This window comes from Gopherus evgoodei, chromosome 7 (genome assembly GCF_007399415.2).
Source record: "Gopherus evgoodei ecotype Sinaloan lineage chromosome 7, rGopEvg1_v1.p, whole genome shotgun sequence".
NCBI lineage: Eukaryota > Metazoa > Chordata > Testudines > Testudinidae > Gopherus > Gopherus evgoodei.
Window position 1 is genome coordinate 130208596 of NC_044328.1, and position 25764 is coordinate 130234359.

Here is a 25764-nt window from a genome sequence, read left to right on the forward strand (position 1 = left end):
GCAGAGCCAGCATGGCCCAGGGCCCCCGGGGCAGAGCCACCATCGCCCACCAGCTTCGTAGGGAGCAGAGCCACCATCGCCCGCCGGCTTCGTGGGGAGCAGAGCCAGCATCGCCCGGGGCCCCCAGGGCAGAGCCACCATCGCCCAGGGCCCCCAGGGCAGAGCCACCATCGCCCACCAGCTTCGTAGGGAGCAGGGCCAGCATCGCCCACCGGCTTCATAGGGAGCAGAGCCAGCATCGCCCGGGGCCCCCAGGGCAGAGCCACCATCGCCCAGGGCCCCCAGGGCAGAGCCACCATCGCCCACCGGCTTCGTAGGGAGCAGAGCCACCATCGCCCAGGGTCCCATGGGCAGAGCCACCATCGCCCACCAGCTTCGTAGGGAGCAGAGCCAGCATCGCCCAGGGCCCCCGAGGCAGAGCCACCATCGCCCACCAGCTTCGTAGGGAGCAGAGCCAGCATCGCCCAGGGCCCCCGGGGCAGAGCCACCATCGCCCACCAGCTTCGTAGGGAGCAGAGCCAGCATCACCCAGGATCCCCGGGGCAGAGCCACCATCGCCCACCAGCTTCGTAGGGAGCAGAGCCAGCATCGCCCACCGGCTTCGTAGGGAGCAGAGTCACTATCGCCCGGGGTCCCCGGGGCAGAGCCACCATCGCCCACCGGCTTCGTAGGGAGCAGAGCCACCATCGCCCGGGGTCCCACGGGCAGAGCCACCATCGCCCACCAGCTTCATAGGGAGCAGAGCCAGCATCGCCCAGGGCCCCCAGGGCAGAGCCAGCATCGCCCAGGGCCCCCGGGGCAGAGCCACCATCGCCCACCAGCTTCGTAGGGAGCAGAGCCAGCATCGCCCAGCGACTCCGTGATGGGGTACAACGGTGCGGGGGAGGGGAGGGAAGGGGGTACAGCCAGGAAGCAGGGGAGGGCCGGGGCTCACAGCTCAGACAGAGCAGCACTGAGCTATAGGGCCCAGGACGAAGGCTGTGCAGGGCTGTATCCCCTAGCGCCCCCAGCCTGGCACCTTGCTGCAGGGGGCTGAGCTGCCCCACGGCCCTGGGGGTCCCCAGTGCAGCCGGGCAGAGTGCCAGGTGCTGGCATAGCCATTCCCACCACGGGTGCCACCCCAGGGAGGAGGAGGCGGGCAGACGGGGGTTGGGGAGGGACTGGGCAGACGGGGGGCCCCGGGGCGGAGGCGGGCAGACGGGGGGCACCGGGGCTGAGGAGGCGGGCAGACAGGGGTTGGGGAGGGGCTGGGCAGACGGGGGGCCCCAGGGCGGAGGAGGCGAGCAGACGGGGGTTGGGGAGGGGCTGGGCAGACGGGGGACCCCGGGGCGGAGGAGTCGGACAGACGGGGGGGCCCCGGGGTGGAGGAGGCGAGCAGACGGGGGTTGGAGAGGGGCTGGGCAGACGGGGGACCCCGGGGCGGAAGAGTCGGGCAGACGGGGGGGCCCCGGGGTGGAGGAGGCGAGCAGACGGGGGTTGGGGAGGGGCTGGGCAGACGGGGGCCCCGGGGCAGAGGAGTCGGGCAGACGGGGGTTGGGGAGGGGCTGGGCAGACGGGGCGCCCCGGGGCGGAGGAGTCAGGCAGATGGGGGGCCCTAGGGCCGAGGAGTCGGGCAGACGGGGGTTGGGGAGGGGCTGGGCCCGGCTGGCACTCCAGGCCCTGGAGCGGTGGTGCCAGCGGGGGCCCGAGGCCAGCGAGGGGCACTCACCTGTGTAGCCGGGGTTGCAGTTGCAGATCAGCTGACGGGAGCGGCTGTCCTGGTGGCAGGAGGTGGCGAAGTGGCGGCCGCTGCTGGGCCCCTCGGGGCAGGGGCAGGGGCGGCAGCGCTCCCCCGAGGCCAGTGTGGGGTTCCCATAGTGGCCAGCTGCGCACCTGTGGGGGGAGGCAATGAGCACCAGGCCCCCCAGCCCTGGGGACACCCGACTGCACCCCTTCCCCAAAGGGGGCCAGCCCCACAAGTCAGAACCCCTGTCCCACGGGGCCAGCACCAGCCGGTTGTGAGCTGGGGTATGAACTGTTCATGTAACTCTGGGGAAACAGAGGGAGACCCAGGGCTGGGGTCTGGGCTCCCTGCCCCCTAAGATGGACCGGACTGAGGGGGTCCTGTTCTCTGTACCTACAAGCTCTGAGCTGGACAGTGTTCCTGTCATCCAATAAACCTTCCGTTTTACCGGCTGGCTGAGAGCCACGGGGAATTGCAGGTAGTGGGGAGTGCAGGGCCCGGACTCCCACACACTTCCTGACGCCAGGCCCTTGGCACTGCCACCCATGGGTGAGCGGGAACCGATGTTCTCCCTGGCACCGCATCCCCCGTTCCAGGAGAACCTGGCCAGCACCGCTACCCCTGCCCCGGGAGAGCCCCACCGGTCCCCGCTCCCGGAGAACCTGGCTGGCACTGCGGCCCCGTCTCGGGAGAGCCTGGCCAGCACCATGGCCCCCGGCCTGGGAGAGCCCCCTGGCACCGCGGCCCATCACCTCTGGCATCTGTCGCCATCCGTGTGGTCGCGGCAGTGCAGGCAGCTGCCGGTCCGTGGGTCACACTCCTCTGAGTGCCCATTGCACTGGCAGGGCTGGCAGTAGGGGAAGCCCCAGGAGCCAGGCTGGCAGCGGTCGCAGTGGGGCCCGAAGGCACCTGGCTGGCAGGGGCATTGCCCACTGAAGCTGTCGCAGAAGCTGCTCAGGGCCCCGTCGCTGTTGCACTGGCAGGCTGCAAGGGAGAGGCTGTGAGAGGGGCTGGGCACTGCCCGAGCACTGCCCACCCGGCCTGGCCAGGGCCCCAGGGCACTCACAGGGGCAAAGGGCAGGCAGGAGAGACACCTCCACTGCAAAATCCATCCCCTGGGAACCAGGGACCCTCACCCCAGAACAGAGTCCCCCAAACAGGTGTGAGGGGAAGGCCGGGAACCTGTCCTCTGGGGAAGTCTGTTGGGGGAGGGGAGAAGAGCCCTTGTTGGGGGAGGGTGCGCATGGCGCGAAGCCCCCGTTGGGTGAGGGGCGGGCAGTGAGAGGGTGGGGAGCCTTCTTCGGGAGAGGGGTGGGTGTCACTCACCTCGGCATCCGCTGGGCCCAAAGCCAAAGGTGCCCGGGGAGCAGTGGTGGCAGCGACGTCCCATCACGCTGGCTTTGCACTGGCACTGCCCGCCATTGGGCTCGCACTCAGAGCTCAGCGAGCCCTGGGGGTCGCACAGGCAGGCTGGGGGCAGACAGATGAGCACGTGACCCACGGGCAGATTGTGCACAGGCATCCCAGCCCAGGCACTGGGCACACCCCTCTCCCAGGAATACACTGCCCAGAACCAGGCACCCTCCCCCAGAATACACAGCCCGGAACCAGGGATCCCCCCTCCCCCGAATACACCCCCCTGAACCGGGTACCCCCCCCAGAATACACCACCCGGAACCGGGGACCCTCCCTCAGAATACACCCCCTGGAACCGGGGACACCCTCTCCCAGAACACACTGTCTGGAACCGAGGACCCTCTCCCAAAATACACCACCCGGAACCGGGGACCCTCTCCTAGAATACACCACCTGGAACTGGGGACCCCCCCCAAATACACTGCCCTGAACCGGGTATCCCCCCCCAGAATACACCCCCTGGAACCGAGGACCCTCCCCCAGAATACACAGCCTGAAACCGGGGACCCTCCCCCAGAATACACCCCCTGGAACCGAGGACCCTCCCCCAGAATACACAGCCTGAAACCGGGGACCCTCCCCCAGAATACACCACCCAGAACCGGGGACCCTCCCAGAACACTCTGTCTGGAACCGAGGACCCTCTCCTAGAATACACCACCCGGAACCGGGGACCCTCTCCCAGAATACACCGCCTGGAACCAGGGATCCCCCCCCCCCGAATACACCGCCCTGAACCGGGTAAGAATACACCGCCCGGAACCGGGGACCCTCCCTCAGAATACACCCCCCGGAACCGGGGACACCCTCTCCCAGAACACACTGTCTGGAACCGAGGACCCTCTCCCAAAATACACCACCCGGAACCGGGGACCCTCTCCTAGAATACACCACCTGGAACTGGGGACCCCCCCAAATACACCGCCCTGAACCGGGTATCCCCCCCAGAATACACCCCCCGGAACCGAGGACCCTCCCTCAGAATACACAGCCTGAAACCGGGGACCCTCCCCCAGAATACACCACCCAGAACTGGGGACACCTCCCCCAGAATACACAGCCCAGAACCGGGGACCCTCCCCCAGAATACACAGCCTGAAACCGGTGACCCTCCCCCAGAATACACCGCCCAGAACCGGGGACCCTCCCAGAACACTCTGTCTGGAACCGAGGACCCTCTCCTAGAATACACCACCCGGAACCGGGGACCCTCTCCTAGAATACACCGCCTGGAACTGGGGACCCCCCCCGAATACACCGCCCTGAACCGGGTATCCCCCCCCAGAATACACCGCCCAGAACCGGGGACCCTCCCAGAACACTCTGTCTGGAACCGAGGACCCTCTCCTAGAATACACCACCCGGAACCGGGGACCCTCTCCCAGAATACACCGCCTGGAACTGGGGACCCCCCCCGAATACACCGCCCTGAACCGGGTATCCCCCCCCCGAATACATCACCCAGAACTGGGTATACCCCCCAGAATACACCATCCAGAACCGGGGACCCTCTCCCAGAATACACCGCCTGGAACTGGGGACCCCCCTTGATACATACCACTGAAACCCCCCCCGACCCCCCACCCCAGAACCAGGCCAGCAGATGGCAAGGGTCTTTCCCATCCTGGGACTAGCTGGCGCTGCCCAGGGAGCGCACGGCAGACAGGAGCACTCACGCAGCGCCCCCCGGTGGATGATGGCCGACATGCTAGTGAGCAGGCTGGTGCACACTTCGCTGGCGGGCACCGTGCCCACAGCCCAGGCGTGATGGTCACAGCGGTACCGCTCGAAGGCCTCCCTGCGCCCCATGGCGCCCGCGTCGCCCGCAATGAACATCTCCATGGAGGAATAGCGCGGCACCAGCACCAGCTGGAGGGGAGAGAGGTCAGCCAGTGGTGGGGCATGCTGCCCCCTGCCCAGCGTGGCCCTGTCCCACCAGCACACAGCTGGGCCTGGCATGGCCCTGTGCCCCCCACCCCACAGCCACCGTGGCCCTGTCCCCCGGCCCAGCCCCTAGGCTCACCGAGTCGAGCAGGACGCTGGCACCGGGCACCGCCTGGCGGGACGTGTAGCGAGTGAGCTCCAGGAGCAGGGTGTAGCCGATGCCGCGCTCCAGGCAAACAGGCTGGGGCAGGAGCACGTACCTGCAGGGACGGGAGCCACGGCTCAACTGCCCTCAGTGCGGGCCCAGGATGGGGGCCCCCCCACCCAGTGCCAGCAGGGTAACTCCCCCCAGCGCCACCCGGGCGCCTGGCCCCACCCCCTGCTCCCCCCGCTCACCTGGCCCTGGGCGGCAGCGCCGTGGCCAGCCGGTCGTCAGCAGGGATGGTGTTCCCGCAGGGGCTGCCAGTGGGGATGGGCCCGGGACGCAGCACCCACAGCTTCACCTCTTCCCACGGCTCCGGGAGCTGAGAGCCGGGAGAGGCCAGTCACAGCGGGCAGGGGCAGGGGCCTTGGGCCGGAGGGAGGAGCCAGGGGGAGGCAGGGCTGGCCCGGGGCCGCAGGTGGGAGCCCAAGGGGGGTGGCAATGGCCCGGGGCAGGAGCCCACGGGGGGCGGCAGTGTCCTGGGGCTGCAGGTGGGAGCCCAAGAGGGAGGCAGGTGGGAGCCCAAGCAGGGGCAGTAGTCCAAGGCTGCAGGTGGGAGCCCAAGGGGGTGCAGTTGCCTGGGGCCGCAGGTAGGAGCCCAAGGGGGGGGGCAGTAGCTTGGGGTGGGAGCCCAAAGGGGGAGGGCAGTGGCCTGGGGCCGCAGGCGCAAGCCCAAGTTGGGGGGCCGCAGCCTGGGGCCGCAGGTGGGAGTCCCAGCGGGGGCGGGAGGCAGTAGCCCGGGGCCACGGGCTGGGAGCCCAAGGAGGGGGCAGGTGGGAGCCCAAGTGGGGGGGCAGTGGCCCGGGGTTGCAGGTGGGAGCCCGGGGGTGGGGGGGCAGTGGCTTGGGGCCACAGGGTGGGAGCCCAAATGGGAGGGCAGGTGGGTGCTCAAGCAGGGGCAGTGTGACGAACTGGGAATGTTCTTAATGTTTTCTCTGAATACTGTGTTGGTGCCTCAGTGTCCCCATAGCAGTTCTTAAGCATCTGGCAGAGCAAAGGGCCAGTGCACCTAAATGCCTGGCACTCTGTCTCCTAGCAACTGGTGGCCTGGGCCCCCCTCTGCAAAGGTGCCAGCTGAAGGTGTTGGAGACAAAGGGATCAGGTGACCTCCTGGCCCGGGAAAGGGGCTGAGCAGTGAGGAGGGGCTGGAGGGGTTGTTAGTCTGGAGCTGGCTGGGGACGAGGAGTGAAGTGCAGACCTGGGGGTCTGGCTCACTGCCCCCAGAATGGACCCAGCCGAGGGGTCCGGTTCGCTGTATCTACAAGCTCTGTTTTAGACCCTGTTCCTGTCATCGAATGAACCTCTGTGTTACTGGCTGGCTGAGAGTCACGTCTGACTGCAAAGTGGGGGTGCAGGACCCTGTGGCTTCCCCAGGACCCCGCTGGGGTGGGCTCACTGTGGGAAGCGCACGGAGGGGCAGAGGATGCTGAATGCTCCAAGGAGAGACCCAGGAGGTGAAGACGTGTGAGCTTCTTGCCCTGAACAAGTCTGCTCCAAGGGAGAGGAAGCGCCCCAAAGTCCTGCCTGGCTTGGTGGGGAGCAGTTCCAGAGCATCGCCCGGGGACTTCGTGACAGGCAGTAGCTCAGGGCTGCAGGGCTGTGGGCTGGGAGCTCAAGCAGGGGGGCAGGTGGGAGCCCAAGCAGGAGCAGTGGCCTGGGGCCGCAGGTGGGACCCTGGGTGGGGGCAGTGGCCCGGGGCCATGGGCTGGGAGCTGGGAGGCGCTGGCCCAGGGCTCACCTGGGGCTGGTAGCGGATCACCACGTCGTACTCCATGGAGGCGGGCACGTCGCTGACCAGGAACTCCATGGCACCGCCCTCCGGCACGTGGGCAAACCCTGCCCCTGTCCACGTGGCTGGCCGGCCCGTGGGCTGCGCCCGCTCCACCACCGTGCCCTGCGCGAAGGAGCCGTCAGGAATGGCCCCTTCTCCTGTGTGTCTCAAGGGGGCCCAGCCTGGCCCCGCACACCGGCCCTTGGCCCCGCTCTGTCTGCTGGCTGCTGCATGCTGAGCGGGCACAAGGGGGCAGGGCTGGACCCCCAGCAGGCCTGGCAGCTGGGCTCAGAGGCAGCCGGGGTCCCAGTCCCACGGCTCCTGGGGCTCTGGATCCCAGGCCCAGATGCTGCGGGTACTGCCCGGGCCTCGTCCCCCAGGGCGCCCACCCCATGCGCAGGCGGCGGAAGGCCGGGGCTCACCCGCCTCACCTGGCGCAGCCGGGCCTCCTCCGCCTCGTAGGTGTAATGGTCCAGGCGGGCGAGGTAGAAGCCAGCCTCCACCTGGCTGCACGTCCGGCCCACCATATGGCTGCGGCAGGGGCACTGCCCGGTCTCGGCGGCACACCTGGCAGCAGAGCGGCGTCAGAGCAGCACAGCCGGACCCCGCTGCCCATGGAGAAGGGGGTGACCCCCACCAACCCCCAGCCCGGCCCTGCCCCCACGCGCGAGCCGCCCCCGCCCCACGGGTTCATGGCCAGGCCCAGCACCCACTCACTGGTTGTGGTGGGCACCACCCACGTCGCAATCACAGGAGCGGCAGCCGAGCAGGTCGTGGCTGAGAGCCCAGTGCTCGGGCTGGGGACAGAGACTGCGTTAGTGACCGGTCCGCCTGACCCTGCCTGGCCCCTCCCCAGCCTGCCTGACCCCTGCCCACCCCCCGCCAGCCTGCCCGGCCCCTCCCCAGCCTGCATGGCCCCACCCGACCCTGCCTGGCCCCTCCCCAGCCTGCCCAGCCTGCCCGGCCCCCCCACAGCCTGCCTGACCCCTGCCTGGCCCCGCCCAGCTTGCCTGGCCTGGCTCTGCCCGCCTGGCCCAGCCCTGCCCAGCCTGCATGGCCCCACCCGACCCTGCCTGGCCCCTCCCCAGCCTGCCCAGCCTGCCCGACCCCTGCCCGGCCCCCCCACAGCCTGCCTGACCCCTGCCTGGCCCCGCCCAGCTTGCCTGGCCTGGCTCTGCCCGCCTGGCCCAGCCCTGCCCAGCCTGCATGGCCCCACCCGACCCTGCCTGGCCCCTCCCCAGCCTGCCTGACCCCGCCCAGCTTGCCTGGCCCGGCTCTGCCCACCTCGCCCAGCCCTGCCCAGCCTGCATGGCCCTGCCCGAACCCTGCTTGGCCCCGCCTGACCCCTCCCCAGCCTGCCCGACCCCTGTCCAGCCCCACCCAGCCTGCATGGCCCCACCCGACCCCAGCCTGGCCCTGCCCAGCTTGCCCAACCCGCCTGGCCCCGCACAGCTTGCCTGGCCCCGCTCGACCCTGCCCGGCCCCTCCCCAGCCTGCATGGCCCCACTCGACCCCCCCAGCCTGCCCAGCCCCTGCCTAGCCCCGCCGAGCCCCTGCCTGGCCCCGCCCAGCTTGCCTGGCCCGGTCCCGCCCAACCCCTGTCTAGCCCCGCCCAGCCCCATCCAACCGCTGCCCGCTCCTGCCAGGCCCACTGGCCAGGCTCCCCCCAGCCTGACCCCACCCAGCCGCTGCCCGGTGCTGCCAGGCCCCGCCCAATTCCTGCCCAGCCCCACCTGCCAGGCTCCCCCAGCCTGACTCCTGCCCAGCCTGCCCTGCCCAACTCCTGCCTGGCCCCACCCCACCCACCAGGCCCCGCCCAGCCTGACCCCTGCCTGGCCCCACCCGACCTCTGCCTGGCCCCGTCCAACCCACCAGGCCCTGCCCTGCTCGACCCGACTCACATGACCCCTGCCCGGCCCCACCCAGTCAGCCTAGCCCCTGCCTCCTGGTGTGACAAAGTGGGAATGTTCTTAATGTTTTCTCTGAATACTGTGGGTGTGCCTCAGTTTCCCCTGTGTGTTACTCAAGTGTCTAGGGGGCAGGTTAAGGGTGTATCATCGTGGCAGCGATCCCTAGAGGGCAGGTGTGAGTGCCACGGTCTGCACTGCAGCCAGGTAACAGATGCCTGGAGCCTGTACCCTGCCAGAGGATCCTGGCCAACTTCATTCAGGGCAGTTCCAGAGTATCCGGCCTGTGACAGCGGGACACCTGGGCCCTGCCCTCCTCCCACCAGCCAGTACCCGTGATCCCCGGGCACCGGCCAGGCCAGGCACAGCCCCAGGAAGGGGTCCAGTGGGGAGCCCTCAGGCACGCCCAGCCAGTGACACACCCTGGGGGGATGAGGCAGCAGCCTGGGGCCAGTGCCGTGGGGCAGCACTGCCTGTAGGGCCGGCACTCACCAGGCACTGGTCACAGCTTTGGCCGGTCACCAAGCGCTTGCAGAAGCAGTTGCCACTGACGGGGTCACACTGGGTCCCGTCCGACACTGTCCCCTGCGGGTGGCACTGGCAGCCTGACATGGAGAGCGGGTGAGAGGGTGCCACTGACCAGCATCACCCCACAGCCCTCACCCCTGCCCTGCCCCGCCCCCACAGTGCCCCTGCCCCAGCCAGTACCCCCTGCTGGGAGCTCCCCCTGCACCCCTGCCATGCCCCGCCCCCACAGCGCCCCCTGCTGGGAGCTCACCCTGCACCCCTGCCATGCCCCGCCCCCACAGCGCCCCCTGCTGGGAGCTCCCCCTGCACCCCTGCCATGCCCCGCCCCCACAGCGCCCCCTGCTGGGAGCTCACCCTGCACCCCTGCCATGCCCCCATAGCGCCCCCTGCTGGGAGCTCCCCTCACCCCTGCCCCGCCCCGCCCCCATAGCGCCCCCTGCTGGGAGCTCCCCCACCCCTGCCCTGCCCCCATAGCGCCCCCTGCTGGGAGCTCCCCTCACCCCTGCCCCGCCCCCATAGCGCCCCCTGCTGGGAGCTCCCCCACCCCTGCCCCGCCCCCCTAGCGCCCCCTGCTGGGAGCTCCCCTCACCCCTGCCCCACCCCCATAGCGCCCCCTGCTGGGAGCTCCCCTCACCCCTGCCCTGCCCCCATAGCGCCCCCTGCTGGGAGCTCCCCTCACCCCTGCCCTGCCCCGCCCCCACAGCACCCCCTGCTGGCAGCTCCCAGCACAGTGCTCCCTGCCCTGCCCCCACAGCGCCCCCTGCTGGGAGCTCCCCTCACCCCTGCCATGCCCCGCCCCCATATCGCCCCCTGCTGGAGCTCCCCCCTCACTCCTGCCCTGCCCCCATAGTGCCCCCTGCTGGGAGCGCCCCTCAAAACCTGCCCTGCCCCGCCCCCACAGCGCCCCCTGCTAGGAGCTCCCCCCTCACCCCTGCCCTGCCCCGCCCCCACAGCGCCCCCTGCTGGGAGCTCCCCCTCACCCCTGCCATGCCCTGCCCCCATAGCGCCCCCTGCTGGGAGCTCCCCCCACAGTGCCCCTGCCCCCCCCCCGAGTATCCCTTGCTGGGAGCTCCCCCCAGTGCCCCCTGCCCTGCCCTCATAGCACCCCCTGCTGGGAGCTCCCCCCTTCCCCCTGCCATGCCCCGCCCCCACAGCACCCCCTGCTGGGAGCTCCCCCTCACCCCTGCCATCCCCGCCCCCACAGTGCCCCCTGCTGGGAGCTCCCCCCACAGTGCCCCCTGCCCTGCCCCCATAGCACCCCCTGCGGGGAGCTCCCCCCTCACCCCTGCCATGCCCCGCCCCCACAGTGACCCCTGCTGGGAGCTCCCCCCTCACCCCTGCCATGCCCCGCCCCCACAGTGCCCCCTGCTGGCAGAGGCGGGAATGGCAGCTGGCCATATGGCCGGAGGTACCCACGCTGGCAGCCCTGGGGGTTGTCCCCGCTGAGCCTGAAGAATCCTGGCTGGCACTTGTCACAGCGCGGGCCCCACGTGTGCGCCTTGCAGCGGCACTGCCCAGCGAGGAGCCCCAGCGCCGGGTCGTCGTGGGCGTCACAGATCCCTCCGTCCAGGGTGCCGGCTGGGTCACAGTCACAGGCTGCGGAGCCCCAAACGGGCAGAGTCAGATGCGGCCCAGCCGCCAGGCCAGGCCCTCCCCCAAGGAAAAGGCCCCCCACCCCCTCCCCCCAAAACAAGGCTCAGTTCTCCACCCATGACCCCGGGGCCCCTCACCTCGGCAGGCCCTGGGATCCCGCAGGTCCCTGCTGGGGTCCCTGTAGTAGAAGGGTTTGCAGAGCTGGCAGCTGCGGCCCATCGTGTTGTGCTGACAGTCGTCACAGACGCCCCCGCTGGCATTGCCCGTGGCCAGGTACACGGCCATGTCGAAGTGGCACCGGCGCGAGTGCTGGTTACAGTTACACCCTGCGAGACACCGGTGCCATGCGGTAACCCAGCCCCGGCCACGCCGCCCGGTCACACCGCCCAGCCACGCCACCCAGCCCCCAACCACGCCGCCCAGCCACACCGCCCAGCCCCCAGTCACGCTGCCCGGCCACGCCACCCGCCCCCCAGCCACGCCGCCCAGTGACACTGCCCAGCCACGCCACCCAGCCCCCAGCCACATCACCCGGCCCCCAGCCACGCCGCCCGGTGACACTGCCCAGCCACGCCACCCAGCCCCCAGTCACGCTGCCCGGCCACGCCACCTGGCCCCCAGCCACACCGCCCAGTGACACCGCCCAGCCACGCCACCCAGCCCCCAGTCACGCTGCCCGGCCACGCCACCCGGCCCCCAGCCACACCGCCCGGTGACACTGCCCAGCCACGCCACCCAGCCCCCAGTCACGCTGCCCGGCCACGCCACCCGGCCCCCAGCCACGCCGCCCGGTGACACTGCCCAGCCACGCCACCCAGCCCCCAGTCACGCCACCCGGCCACGCCACCCAGCCCCCAGCCACGCCGCCCGGCCACGCCACCCGGCCCCCAGCCACGCCGCCCAGTCACACTGCCCAGCCATGCCACGCAGCCCCCAGTCACGCTGCCCGGCCCCCAGTCACGCCACCCGTTGACACCGCCCAGCCACGTCACCCAACCCCCAGCCATGCCGCCTGGCCCCAGGCCCTACCACCCAACCCCCGACCACGCCGCCCAACCCCGGCCATGCCGCCCAACCCTGGCCATGCCACCCAACCCCTGGTAACGCTGCCCGGCCCCCGGCCACGCCGCCCGGTCACACCGCCCAGCACTGGCCACGCCGCCCGGCCCCCGACCATGCCACCTGGCCACACCACCCAGCACTGGCCACGCTGCCCGGCCCCAGCCATGCCACCCAACCCCTGACCACGCCGCCCAGCCCTCACCCACGCCACCTGGCCACACTGCCCAGCCCTGGCCACGGCGCCCGGCCCCTGGCTACACCACCCAGCCAGGCCACCCGGCCCCCAGACCCACCACCCAACCCCCGACTACGCTGCCCAGCCCCCGGCCACACCGCCCAGCCCCCGGCCACGCCACCTGGCCACACCACCCAGACACGCCGCCCGGCCCCCAGCCACCCAACTGTGCCGCCCAGCCTCCAGCCACATCGCCTGGCCACCCTGCCCAGCCACACTGTCCGGCCCCAGCCATGCCACCCAGCTGTGCCGCCCAGCCCCCAGCCATGCCGCCCGGTCCCAGTCACACTGTCCAGCACCCCCCCCAGTCCCTCCCAGCTCGGCCTCCAGCCACGCCTCCCAGTCTCAGCCACGTTGCCAGCCACACTGCCCGGCCTCAGCCATGCCACCCAACGGTGCCACTGAGCCTCCAGCCATGCCGCCCGGCCCCAGTCACACTGTCTAGCCCCCCCAACCTGGCCTCCAGCCACATCGCCCAGCCCCCTTGCCACGCCGCCTGGCCTCACTGCCCGGACCCAGCCACGCCACACAACTATGCTGCCCAACCCCAGCCATGCCACCCAGCCCCCGGTCACACCACCCAGCACCCCCGCCCCCTCCCCCAACCCCAGCCATGCCGCCCAGTCCCTGGCCCCACCACCCAGCCATGCCACCCAGCCCCCGGTCACACCACCCAGCCCCCCCACCCCCTCCCCCAACCCCAGCCACGCCACCCAGCCACACTGCCTGGCCCCAGCCACGCCACCCAACTGTGCTGCCCAGCCCCCGGCCACGTCGCCCGGCCCAGCCCCCAGCCCTGCTACCCAACCATTCTGTCTGCCCCGCTGCCCGTGCCTGGCCGCCCCCCCTGGCACTCACTCCTGCAGGCGTTGGTGCTGCGCCCCTCGGCTGGGCGCCAGGGCAGGTCGTTGTAGAAGCTGTCGCATTTCTCGCAGTTCAGGCCCTGCGTGTTGTGTTTGCAGGCGCACCTGCCATGCACCTGCCGAGGGGGTGGGGTGTGAGAGACATGCCAGGGCCCAGCTAGCCCCAACCTCTGCCCGGCCGGGCCCAGGGCATGCAGCGCTGTCCCTGCTGCCCCATCTAGACTCCCAGGGGAGCGTGGCCTCCAGGCCGTTCAGTCCTCAGACTCTTCTGCTAACAGGGCCAAGCCGCGCCAGGCAGCGGGCGCTCTTGGGGCCATGCCCTGCCAGTGCAAAGGGGGCCAAGACCCACAGCCACCCGGGGCCAAGCCAGCCCACGCCCGTCAGCAAGGCTGCCACACAGCCCGCGGGGTTCGGCTGGGGCCGTTCCCAGCGTGGGGGAAGCGCAGCCCCTACCATGCCCTCCACGTTGGCCTGGGCGCCGGGGGCGGGCGCGCACTCGGAGGCGTGGCCGTAGCAGAAGCAGCTCCCACGCAGCACCAGCTCGTAGAGGGCGTAGTAATACTTCTCCTGGATCTCCCGCCGCGAGTCCAGCAGGTTGTCGCCCAGCGTGTGCAGCTTGGTCAGGTTCACCCGCAGGTTGGTGACGCGCAACAGATCTGGGGGCAGACGTCACCCACTGCAACGCTCCAGCGCAATGCTGGGGGTCCCAGCCCATCTCCTAGGGGGTGGCCGGGGAAGCCCATGTGTGGGGAGGGACACCAGGAGACCAGGGCGAAAAGCAGCACAGAGCAGCACAGGCCCAGGCGCTGGATCCACCTGCCCTTCCCCAGGAACCCTCACGCTGCCCCAGAAGCCCCCCACCCTGATTCCCCAGGACCCGCCTAGGAACCTCCCTGCCCCTCCCCAGGACCCTCCATACCGCCAGGATCCCCCCACCCCACCTCAGGATCCCTCGTGCCTCCCCAGGCCCCCTGCCCCCCAGACTGTGCCTGTGCTCAGGGCTGGATCCCCCCGCCTGTGCTGCTGAGACTTGGGCTGGAATCTCCCTGCGTCGTCCCGCTGGGGCAGAGCCGTGGCATGAGCTGGACTCACCCTGGATGGCCGGGCTGTAGGGGTCTCGGATGGGGATGGCTGGGTCCAGGACTCTGTAGATGACCTGAAACACGGGGAAAGGCCCCTCAGTCCCAGGGCCGGCTGCGGGACAGTCCAGGGGCCCCCGGCGGGGGTGGGGTGCAGGCCTGTCGTGCTCATTTTACTGGGCCCTGGGGCACGAGGGTGCTGCCTGGCATTGGCCAACGGCACACCAGCCCCGGCTTGGCTCGGGCCCCGGGCCAGATGCACCCCGGGGGAGCAGGCCAGGCCCAGCCTGGCCCCTTGCCTGTTAGCTGGGAGGCTCCTGTGTTTGAGCGTCTCTTGGCTGCTGCCAGCCTCCCCACGGGGAGAAGGGATGTGGCTGGGGCTGAGCTGTCCCCTCCCGGCCCGATGAGTGCCCAGGAGGGGACGGGGAGGCCGGATCAGCTAGGAGAAAATGCAGCTTCCGGCTCGGCTCCTGACTCCCTGGGCCAGCGGGAAACAGGCCCAGGCAGCCGAGCAGCCATCCGCAGCCCCAACCAGCCCAGCGCCAGGTGCTCTGAGCCCAGCTTCCACCAGCCTCTGCCCGTGCCCAGGCCCGGCGGCCCGGCAGCCTCTGCTCAGACACAAGGGAAGGGAAGACAAAAGGTGGCGGGGGCAGGTCTCCCTTCCCCTTGCTGTTTGGGATCAAGCTGGAGTCGGCGGAGGTGACGTCCTCTGGCTTCCTCCTTTGTCTGGTCAGGACGGCCCTTGGGATCGTGATTGGGACCGGGCCGGCCCTCGGGACTGGTGAAGGCCCAGTGACGTTACGGCGAAGCTGGGCTCCCAGGACATGGCGGGGATGAAGCTGACACCAGGAGCCAGGTTTCCCCCCAGCATCTCTCTCGGAGGACCCCAGAGGAGAGCTGGGGGAACAGTTCAGCCCCATCTCCCATCCCCGATGGGGGCTCACTGATTTCCCGCCCCTCCTCTTCTCGTTCCCATGCGAGAGCTCAGCAGGACTCTGGTCTGCACTGAGGCCCGGTGCCTCGGGCTGCTGGCGCTCGGGGAAATGTCCACACCGGGCGCAGGATCTCAAAGGCCCGCGGTGAGCCCAGCAATCGCCCAACCCCTGGACACGGGCCAGGGCCAGTCCAAAGACCCCACTCACCTCGCCCTCGCTGGACGGCTCGATGTCTGAGTAGCGGGACTCACAGATGACGTCGTCCACCCTGCGCAGGGGCGCGGGGGCAGCGCTGGGGAAGGCCGACGCGCAGTCATAGGCGAAGTAGCGATAAACCTTCCAGGTGCTGCCGAAATCCGCCGAGCGCTCGATCAGCATGGCTGCCGGGCGGAAAGTCTGGGGGAGAGACAAGGGGGGGCTCGATGCACCGCAGCAGGGCCCTGGGCGGGGCGGTGGGCGAGGGGAGCTGGGTGTCCCCCAGCATGGCCGGGTGAGATGCTGGGGGGGGCAAAAGGCTGGCACAGGCGGGACGTCGGGGGAGAGGAGTGAGCCCCCAGGGCATCGGGGGAGGGGTGTGAGCCCCCAGCATGGGTATGGGCAGGGCATGGGGGGAGGGGAGTGAGCCCCCAGGGCATCGGGGGAGGGGTGTGAGCCCCCAGCATGGGTATGGGCAGGGCATGGGGGGAGGGGAGTGAGCCCCCAGGGCATCGGGGGAGGGGTGTGAGCCCCCAGGGCGTCGGGGGGGGGGGAGTGAGCCCACAGGGTGGCGCGGATGGGGCACTGGGGGAGGGGAGTGAGCCTCCAGGGTGGTACCAGCAGGGCGTTGGAGGGGTGTTAGCCCCCAGCGTGGCACGGGTGGGGTGTCGGGGGAGGGGAGGGAGCCCCCCGGATGGTGTCAATGGGGCATTGGGGGAGGGGAGGGAGCCCCAGAGTGTCGGGGGAGGGGTGTCGGGGAGTGGAATGAGACCCCAGCCTGGCGCGGGATGGGGCGTCGGGGGGGGAGGGGAGGGAGCCCCCAGCCTGGCGCGGGCGGGGCATCGGGGGGGGGAGGGAGCCCCCAGCCTGGCGCGGGGTGGGGTGGGCGTGGGGACAGGTGGGGGGCAGCCAAGGGACAGGGCTGGTGGCTTCTGGGAGGCTGGCGTGTCCCCCATGTCCCAGGGGAGGATGGGTCTTGGCGAGGGGCCCCATGCCCGCAGGAGGGTGGCCTGGCCCCACAGGACTCCCCACGCCCGCCCCAGGCAGGGACCCACCTTGAAGGTCATGATGAGGTGGGTGAAGTGGAACTCGGCCTCCAGATCCAGGCGGATGCTGACGTGCTCCACGCCTGCGGAGACGGGGCTGTGAGCTCCGTGGGGCCAGCACTGGGGCCGGGGGCATCATCCTGGGCACTGGGGCTGCTGTGGAGCCAGGATGAGGCCCCCTCCGAGCCCGGTCGCTGCCAAGGACTCAGCCGCCTCCGTCTGGCGGGGCCCAGCGGCAAAGGGCCAGGCCAGGGTGGGTCCGGCCGGTGAGTCAGCAAGGGAAGGACGGGGCCCCAGGGACCCCCAGCTCCACATGGCTGCCGGCCCCTCTCCTGGTTAGGGGAACGCAGGGGCCGTATGGCGTCGGAGCCTGGCCCGTCTCTGCCAGGCCCCTGATCCCCAGCCCTGCCCCCCAGACCCCTGACTCGGCCCCCCTGCCCCCAGTCCATCCCCCAGTCCCCCGGCTCAGCCCCCAGCACCCCCTGGCTCAGCCCCCCTGGCCCGCTCTGCCCTCCTGAGGCAGCCACCTACCCTGGGGGCTGGATGGGGATGGCTTGGCCCGCGAGGGCAGAGAGGCCCAGGGCTCCTGGGCCCCACACAGTCTAGGCAATGGGGCTCTCTGCAAGGGAGCTGGGGGCCACATCGGGGGACTAGGCAGGGCCTGGGGGCAGGGCTGGGGGGTCAGGTGGGCTGAGCCAGGGGGTGCTGGGGGCTGAGCCAGGAGGGCTGGAGGCAGGGGGCTGAGCCAGGGGTCTGGGGGCTGAACCACGGGTCTGGGGGATGGGCTGGGGGCAGGGGGGCTGAGCCGGAGGTCTGGGGGGCAGGCTGGGGGGCTGAGCCGGGGGGCTAGGGGATGGGTTGGGGGCAGGGGAGCTGAACCGGGTGGCTGGGGGCTGAGCCAGGGGGCTGGGGGGCTGATCCGGGGGGCTGGGGGGCGGGCTGGGGGCAGGGCGGGGCTCACCGTTCTCTGACTGCCACCAGGCCTTCCTGCAGTGGGGGAGGAAGGAGGGGACGGCGTTCTCGATGCGGTGGCTGAGGGGGTTGGCCAGGGGGGCGTAGGGCCGGCGCGAGTCGCACACAAAGCACTTCTTCTCCTCCTGCAACAGAGCCGCCTTAGTGTGCCCCCCGCAGCCTGGCACCACCCGCCCCACTGCTGCCCAGAGCCCCCTGCCCACTGCCCAGGGTGCCCTTGCCCCACGAGCCCACTGCCCTGCAGTGCCCCCTGCTCCACGAGCCCCCTGGCCCATCACCCCCCGCCCCAGCATACCCCTGCCCCACGAGCCCCCTGCCCCAGCACGCCCCACCCCAGCATACCCCTACCCCACGAGCCCCCCATCCCAGCACGCTCCATCCCAGCATACCCCTGCTCCACGAGCCCACTGCCCTGCAGTGCCCCCTGCCCCACGAGCCCCCTGCCCCAGCACCCCCGGCCCTGCAGCACCCCCCGCCCCAGCATACCCCTGCTCCATGAGCCCCCTGCCCCAGCATCCCCCACCCCAGCATACCCCTGCCCCACAAGCCCCCTGCCCCAGCACCCCCGGCCCTGCAGCACCCCCTGTCCAGGGCACCCCCCAGCACTCCCCCTAGTGCCCCTTACCCCCCAGCACCCGCGCCCCACCTGCAGGTGGCTGACGATGCAGTAGGGCTGGGGTCCCTGCAGCCCGCACGTGGAGGAGGCTTTCAGCCGCTCCGCTCGGCCCACAAGCAGGTCCCCGGTGACCGGGTAGCAGCTGCCCATGGAGCAGCCATGCGGGGGCTCGGGGTGCTGGCACAGGCCCCCCCCCAGCACTGTGGAGAGAGGTCAGAGCTGAGAGGGGAGCAGGGTCTGCACCCCACCCCAGGCGAGGGAGCTGGGGGTCTGTGCCCCGTCCTGAGGCACCTTCCTGCCAGCCATGGAAGACGGGGTCTGCTCCTCCCATGCTGGGGAGCCGAGGGCTGTCTGCTTCGCCTTCCTGGTGAGCCCAGGGTGCCTCAGCTGCCTTTGCCTGGGGATGGGGGGGAGGGTGGTGTCCTAGCTTGGGGAGGGGGGGGCCCTGGTGCCCCGGGGAAGGGAGCATGCATGGGGTGGAGGGGGGCTGCCCTGGCACTGCAGGGGTACAGGCACTGATGGGCACCGGGACCTTTGTTCTGCCATCACCCAGGAATTGAGGCTCCCTGGCGCAGAGCAGGGCCAGAGCCAGGGGCTGGTGGTCACACAGACAGGGGTGGGGGCTGTGCCGAGGGTCTGGCTCCAGGCTGCTCTGAGCCCCCCTTGGCCACCTGCCCCTGCCCCTCAAGCAGGGCCAGGAATGTGTTGGTCGAGCCCCTTCCGCTGGCCGGGGCGGAAACAGCTGCCAGCTAGAAATAGCCAGGCCCTCGCCCTCGCGTGCCAGGGGTCTGGGCCCAGCCGGGCAGGCAGCCAGGGGAGGGGTGGGGTCTGCCGCCTACAGCAAGGCTCTGACGCTGCATCCCGGGGTCCCAGGGCACCGGCTGCCCAGCCAGGAAGAGGGACCAGGACAGGGGGGGCCGGGCCAGGAACCCAGGGGTCCAGGCTCCCTCCTCCCCGACCTGCGACGCTACTGCCCATGGGGAAGGATGCAGCGGAGCTTGGCCCTCTGTGCCCCAGCACACTCCCTGCCCTCCTGCTGGGGGGTTGCTCACCCTGTCCCTCCGCCCCCGCGGGCAGGCTGCGATCTGGGCACCCAGCCAACTCCGGCCAGCCCCCTCCCCTACCACAGAGCTTCGAAGACAGACGAGAACTGGCTGCCCTGGGGTGTGCCCCCCCCGCCTCCCACCACGGGCACACCATGCATCCCTCCCCCCCCCCCCGCTCATAGCAAGAGGGCAGCACAGAGGCAGACCGGCAGGGCTCTGGGGCCAAACTGGGGGGCGAGGGGTGGCTGGCAGCTGGCACTGGGCACAGGGTAACAAGGGAGTGGTGGACAGCGCCAGGCACAGCTGGGACTGGACCCAGGAGTCCCGGCTCAGGGAACAGGCCCAGGGCCCACCCCAAAACCTGCGGGTCCTCCCTGCCCCACAGCTCCCTGCAGGAGATGGGGCCAGGCCACTGCCTGGCACTGACCCCCCACGGGAGTCGGGCCCAAGATGAAGCACGAGCCCCAGGGGTGCCAATGGGGAAGGAGCCAGCGTGACCCCCGCCTGGTAGCCTCACCGCAGGCCCCCCAAACGGGGGCACAGGAGGGAGGGCGCGTGCCATCTGCACAGGGACGGGGGGCCCACAGGACCTAGGGGCAGTGGAAGGGCCAGTGAGGGGCAGGGGCCATGGGAGGAGCTGCCCGGCCCCAGCTGTCCCAGGACCCCCCCACCCTCTGGCCAAGCTACTGCTTTCCTGCCCCCCAGGACACAGCGCATCTGGGGCGGGGCGGGGCCTGGCTGGGCATCGCTCAAGGCCCCTCGGTTCCTGGTGCCCCCCACCGCCCAGGGGGCCCAGCCGGGCTGGACTCACCCGCCAGCAGCCAGCCCCACAGCCTCATCGGGGCAGCCCCGGGTCCCGCTCGTCCTTCGCCGCAGGCTCCTCTTCACCCTGCGGGAGAAGCCGGTGAGCTGAGCCGAGCCCGAGCCCGAGCCCCACTCCCCCGGGGACGCGCCCAGCCCCGTCCCGCTCACCTGCCCGGTCCGGCTTGGCTCGGCTCGGCTCGGCTCAGCCCTGCTGTGCCCGGGCCCGAAGTTGGCGAAGTTGGCGAGGGGCCGGAGGCAAAGTGCGGGGCGGATTCGCCGCTGGGATCCGGGGCCGCGGCCAGGGGAGGAGCCGGCCGGGGGCCCCCAGAGGCGGTGCCTCGTAGGGGGGCCAAAGGGAAAACGGGACCCCCGGCCCCCCCGGGCCCCCCCGGCCAGTTCCCAGCCCCGGGGCCTCAGAAAGGGCCTGTCCCGGCACGTGCCAAGCGCCCCCCCCCGGGAACGAAGCGGCCCCCCGTGTCCCTGTGCCGGGGGTGCCTGGGGTTGTGCCGGCGGCGGGCGGGCGGTGCCCGCAGGCAGGGACAGTTCGCGGGAAGCCGGGGGCGCAGCCCTGGGAGCCGTAGCCCAGGTGCTGGAACTGGGGGGCTGCAGCACCCCCTGGCGTGACGCGGTTTCCATCATATCCAGGGTTTGCAGTTTGGTTCCACGGCTCAGCCCCGCACACATGGCACCAGCGTCCCTGGCCGGCGGGCACAGACTGGGGGGAGCTGCCGGGCACAGACGGGGGGGGCTGCCAGGCACAGACGGGGGGAGCCAGAGGGTGCAGGCCCTGGGGAGCTGCCGAGCACAGACCGGGGGCAGCTGCCGGGCACAGACCAGGGGGAGCTGCCGGGCACTGATGTGGGGGGCTGCTGGGCACAGACTTGGGGAGCCAGTGGGCATAGGCCTGGGAGGCTGCCGGGCACAGGCCTGGGAGGCTGCCGGGCACAGACCGGGGGGAGCTTCCGGGCACAGAAGGGGGGGAGCTGCCGGGCACAGACCGGGGGAGCCGGCGGGCACAGCCCTGGGAAGCTGCTGGGCACAGACCAGGGGGGCTGCCGGGCACAGACCAGGGGGAGCTGCCGGGCACAGACGTGGGGGGCTGCCGGGCACAGACGGGGGGAGCTGCCGGGCACAGACCGGGGGAGCCAGCAGGCACAGCCCTGGGGAGCTGCCGGGCACAGAAGGGGGGAGCTGGTGGGCACGGCCCTGGGGAGCTGCCAGGCACAGATGTGAGGAGCTGGTGGGCATGGCTCTGGGGAGCTGCCGGGCACAGACGGGGGGAGCCGGTGGGCGCAGGCTCTGGGGAGCTGCCGGGCACAGACGGGGGGAGCCGGTGGGCGCAGGCTCTGGGGAGCTGCCGGGCACAGACGGGGGGAGCCGGTGGGTGCAGGCCCTGGGGAGCTGCCGGGCACAGACAGGGGAGCCGGTGGGCGCAGGCCCTGGGGAGCTGTGGGGCACAGATGGGGGGAGCCGGTGGGCACGGCCCTGGGGAGCTGCCAGGTGCTCATGGGGGGAGCCGGAGGGTGCAGGCCCTGGGGAGCTGCCAGGTGCAGATGGGGGGAGCCGGAGGGTGCAGGCCCTGGGGAGCTGCCAGGTGCAGACGGGGGGAGCTGGAGGGTGCAGGCCCTGGGGAGCTGCCAGGTGCAGACGGGGGAAACCGGAGGGCGCAGGCCCTGGGGAGCTGCTGGGCACAGATGGGGGGAGCTGGTGGGCACGGCTCTGGGGTGCTGCCAGGTGCCGACGGGGGGAGCTGGTGGGCACGGCCCTGGGGCGCTGCCAGGTGCAGACGGGGAGAGCCGGAGGGCGCAGGCCCTGGGGTTCAGCTCCTTTCCAGGCGGCTCCGGCTTTTCCCCCGCGCTGGCTGGCCCGGGCTGGAATGCAAGTCCGGGGCGGGGGCTGCAGGACAGACGCTGGCAGCCAAGGCCGGATTTCAGTCAAGGACAGCTGGGCCAAATCCCGCCCCACCCCACCCGCTAGGGCCCAGCTGGAGGGTTTGGGAAGCTGCGTCCCTTCCTCAGGCCCCACCCTCTGCAGTGAGCCTGTCCCAGTGGCCAGCGAGGGGTCCCTGTATAAGCAGCCCCCGTGCCCTGCTGCAGAGCAGACTGCAGCTCTGCAGTGGGCAAAGGGTCCCTCTATAACCAGCCCCACCCCAGAGGCAGGCGCCTCAGTGCCGAACGAGGGGGGTGGGTGAACTGATGGCTCGGTTCAGCTAACTACACACTGGCACCCTCTGGCTTGACGCTGTCCCACCCCGTGCCGGAGGATTGGGGCTGCCCTGGCCGGCTGCAGCATGCGGGGGGCAGGGGCGGGGGTGGCCTTGCGGGTCAGGGTTAATGCTCCATGGTGCTGGATGGCGCTGCCCTGAGCTACTGGTTCAGGCTGGCAGCAGCCCAGGCAGGCACTGCAGCACCAGCCACGCTTGGGCAATGGACGCTGGGTCTGGACCCCAGTAAATACCCCTGCTCAGCACCGATGCGGGGCCCTGGCCAGCCTGGGACCCCTTCCTGGAAGGGGTGAGCATGGTGGCACCCGACAGTGATGCAGCTCATGCTGCCTGCAGGGATGTGGGGACTCCGCAGGCTGCCCTTGGTGGGCACAGCTTGGGCAGCTCAGTCCTTCGGCAAGGCAGCCTGACCCCCACGCCAGGCCCGGCCCTGCCCACCCCGCTCACGCTGGCACAAGCAGGGCCAAGCCCTCGGGCTGGAAGCAGAAGGGCTCAGCCCAGAGCTCCCCTGGTTCCCCCTCAAGAATGGACCAGTTCCTGGGGTTTGGAGCCTGCTCCTGCAAGGGCCCGGGGCTGCCCCCGCGGTGGGGCTCTGGGTCCTGCCTGGCTGGCGCTCACCGAGCAGCGATGGCTCCAGGCCTGTGCCAGCCTCTGGCCCTGCCACCAGCCAGGCTGCCCCACGGCAGCTGCCTCCCTTGGGCGAATCTGACTCCCCCACGCTGGAGGGGCCAGGCCTGGACACTCGGAGTGGTCTGGGGAGTGCCTGGGGCAAAGTGGGGGGCTCTGGCTGCCCCTGGAGAGGGTGGGGGCAGGGTGTTCCAAGAGCTGGTTCCACCCCAAAGGCACTGTTCAGTCATTGAGCCCGACCCCCACCTAATCCAGGGCAGAGCCCCCGGGAACCCCATGCCCAGCTCACAAGGGCAGCTAGTGCTTGGCCAGCCCCTTGGGGTACAAGCTTCTGGCTGGGGGAGCCGGCCCAGGGGGCAGATCCACTCTCTGACTGCATCTGCCCTGAGCTCCCTGTGCCCACTGCTGGCCGCTGCTCCCGGGGGCGCAGACGGCCCGGGACTGAGCAGCCCTTCCCTGGACATGCTGCCCATCCCAGTCCCACTTCACAGAGCACGGTCCCAAACGCCTCCACGTTCTCACCCTCTCCTGGGTGCATGGCCCCAGACCTGGCTGGGTTTGGGATGGGGCCTGCGGGTGAAGGAGACACGCCAGCACCTGCAGGCAGGGCAGAGTCAGCACTGGGCCTGTGATGAAGTGGAGTTTTATTCATCTGGTTATGTTGCATGTGAGTCTTACTGTCCTATACCAATACTGGGTGTGCCTCAGTTTCCCTGTGTGCTGCACCATACTTCAGGGGTGGGAATTGGGTGTGTGATTTTTGCTGCCCAGCTGTTTGCAGCTGTGTAACCTGAGGGCTTGTCTACATCAGAAAGTTGCAGCGCTGGTGAGGGAGTTACAGCGCTGCAACTTAGGAGGTGTACACATCTGCAGGGCACCACCAGCGCTGCAACTCCCTGTTTGCAGCGCTGGCCGTACTCCCGTTTTGTCTCGGGTGTAGAGGATCCAGCGCTGGTCATCCAGCGCTGGTAATCAAGTGTAGACACTTACCAGCGCTTTTCTTGACCTCCGTGTAATAAGCAGGTATCCCAGCATACCTGAGGAAGCCTCTGGTAATCAAGCTGGTCTCCTTCCCCGGTTTGCTCTCTCGTTCCCCGAACCCCCGAGCAAGCAGGTCTCCTTCCCTGCGGTTTGCAGAGTGGTTCGGGGAACGCGAGAGCAAACTGCGGCGAAGCTGGTCTCCTTTCCCGGTTTGCTCTCTCGTTCCCCGAACCCCCGAGCAAGCAGGTCTCCTTCCCTGCGGTTTGCTGGGTGGCTCCGGGAACGCGAGAGCAAACCGCGGCGAAGCTGGTCTCCTTCCCCGGCTTGCTCTTGCGTTCCCCAAACCCCGAGCAAGCAGGTCTCCTTCCCTGCGGTTTGCAGGGGGGTTCGGGGAACGCGAGAGCAAACCGCGGCGAAGCTGGTCTCCTTTCCCGGTTTGCTCTCTCGTTCCCCGAATCCCCGAGCAAGCAGGTCTCCTTCCCTGCGGTTTGCTGGGTGGCTCCGGGAACGCGAGAGCAAACCGTGGCGAAGCTGGTCTCCTTTCCCGGTTTGCTCTCTCGTTCCCGGAACCCCGAGCAAGCAGGTCTCCTTCCCTGCGGTTTGCTGGGTGGCTCCGGGAACGCGAGAGCAAACCGCGGCGAAGCTGGTCTCCTTTCCCGGTTTGCTCTCTCGTTCCCGGAACCCCGAGCAAGCAGGTCTCCTTCCCTGCGGTTTGCTGGGTGGCTCCGGGAACGCGAGAGCAAACTGCGGCGAAGCTGGTCTCCTTTCCCGGTTTGCTGTCTCGTTCCCGGAACCCCGAGCAAGCAGGTCTCCTTCCCTGCGGTTTGCTGGTTGGCTCCGGGAACGCGAGAGCAAACCGCGGCGAAGCTGGTCTCCTTTCCCGGTTTGCTCTCTTGTTCCCGGAACCCCGAGCAAGCAGGTCTCCTTCCCTGCGGTTTGCTGGGTGGCTCCGGGAACGCGAGAGCAAACCGCGGCGAAGCTGGTCTCCTTTCCCGGTTTGCTCTCTCGTTCCCGGAACCCCGAGCAAGCAGGTCTCCTTCCCTGCGGTTTGCTGGGTGGCTCCGGGAACGCGAGAGCAAACCGCGGCGAAGCTGGTCTCCTTCCCCGGCTTGCTCTCTCGTTCCCCGAACCCCCGAGCAAGCAGGTCTCCTTCCCTGCGGTTTGCAGGGTGGTTTGGGGAACGCGAGAGCAAACCGGGAAAGGAGACCAGCTTCGCCGCGGTTTGCTCTCGCGTTCCCCGAGCAAGCAGGTCTCCTTCCCTGCGGTTTGCAGGGTGGTTCGGGGAACGCGAGAGCAAACCGCGGTGAAGCTGGTCTCCTTTCCCGGTTTGCTCTCTCGTTCCCCGAACCCCCGAGCAAGCAGGTCTCCTTCCCTGCGGTTTGCAGGGGGGTTCGGGGAACGCGAGAGCAAACCGCGGCGAAGCTGGTCTCCTTTCCCGGTTTGCTCTCTCGTTCCCCGAACCCCCCTTGAAGCCGCCCAACAGCGCTGCAGTGTGGCCACATCTAACACCACTTGCAGCGCTGGTTGCTGTAAGTGTGGCCACTCTGCAGCGCTGGCCCTATACAGCTGTACTAATACAGCTGTAACAACCAGCGCTGCCAAATTTTAGATGTAGACATGGCCTGAGACGGGGGTGGGGGGTGCGACCAGGTGACACCTTTTGCCCAGGAAGCAAGACAAAGAGAAGGAGGAAGAACAATGGGGTGTCGGAGGTGGGGCGCCTGGAGGCTGGCAGTCTGTGTGAGGGGCTGGAAGGGGGGAGCCAGGCTGCCTGGCCCAGGACTCCCAAGATGGACTTGGCTGAAAGTCCCTGATTTCTGTGCTAACGAGCTCTGCCCTTCGCCGTGATCCTGTGACTGATAACCCTGCTGTTTCCCCGGCTGGCTGAGAGTCCCGTCTGCCTGCGGGGGGGGGGGGGCAGGGCCCTCTGGCTGCCCCAGGACCCCACCCGGGTGACTCGCTGCGGGAAGCGCACGGAGGGGCAGGGGATGCTGGATGCTCTGAGCTCAGACCCAGGAAGATGGAAGCTGTGGGAGCTTCTTGCCCTGGGGACCA

The 25764-nt window shown here is 70.1% G+C and overlaps 1 protein-coding gene across 1 annotated transcript in view; it reads right to left on the reverse strand.

Annotated features, from left to right (window-relative positions):
• LOC115655650 (laminin subunit beta-2-like) overlaps positions 1-20163 on the reverse strand; it is a 37872-nt gene extending 17709 nt beyond the window's left edge. Inside the window, exons 1-21 of the mRNA XM_030571389.1 lie at positions 20046-20163; positions 19885-19962; positions 18058-18227; positions 17401-17536; positions 16449-16522; positions 15406-15594; positions 14277-14340; positions 13638-13840; positions 13180-13300; positions 11162-11350; positions 10848-11027; positions 9396-9508; positions 7714-7793; positions 7428-7563; positions 6964-7119; positions 5420-5547; positions 5163-5283; positions 4816-5008; positions 3050-3193; positions 2476-2707; positions 1709-1872 (exon numbers count right to left, since the gene is read on the reverse strand). Of these exons, the coding sequence (XP_030427249.1) occupies positions 1709-1872; positions 2476-2707; positions 3050-3193; positions 4816-5008; positions 5163-5283; positions 5420-5547; positions 6964-7119; positions 7428-7563; positions 7714-7793; positions 9396-9508; positions 10848-11027; positions 11162-11350; positions 13180-13300; positions 13638-13840; positions 14277-14340; positions 15406-15594; positions 16449-16522; positions 17401-17536; positions 18058-18227; positions 19885-19912 (2821 nt within the window). The 5' untranslated portion in view covers positions 19913-19962; positions 20046-20163. The remainder of the gene's footprint in view (positions 1-1708; positions 1873-2475; positions 2708-3049; positions 3194-4815; positions 5009-5162; positions 5284-5419; positions 5548-6963; positions 7120-7427; positions 7564-7713; positions 7794-9395; positions 9509-10847; positions 11028-11161; positions 11351-13179; positions 13301-13637; positions 13841-14276; positions 14341-15405; positions 15595-16448; positions 16523-17400; positions 17537-18057; positions 18228-19884; positions 19963-20045) is intronic.
• Between the last annotated feature and the right edge of the window lie 5601 nt (positions 20164-25764).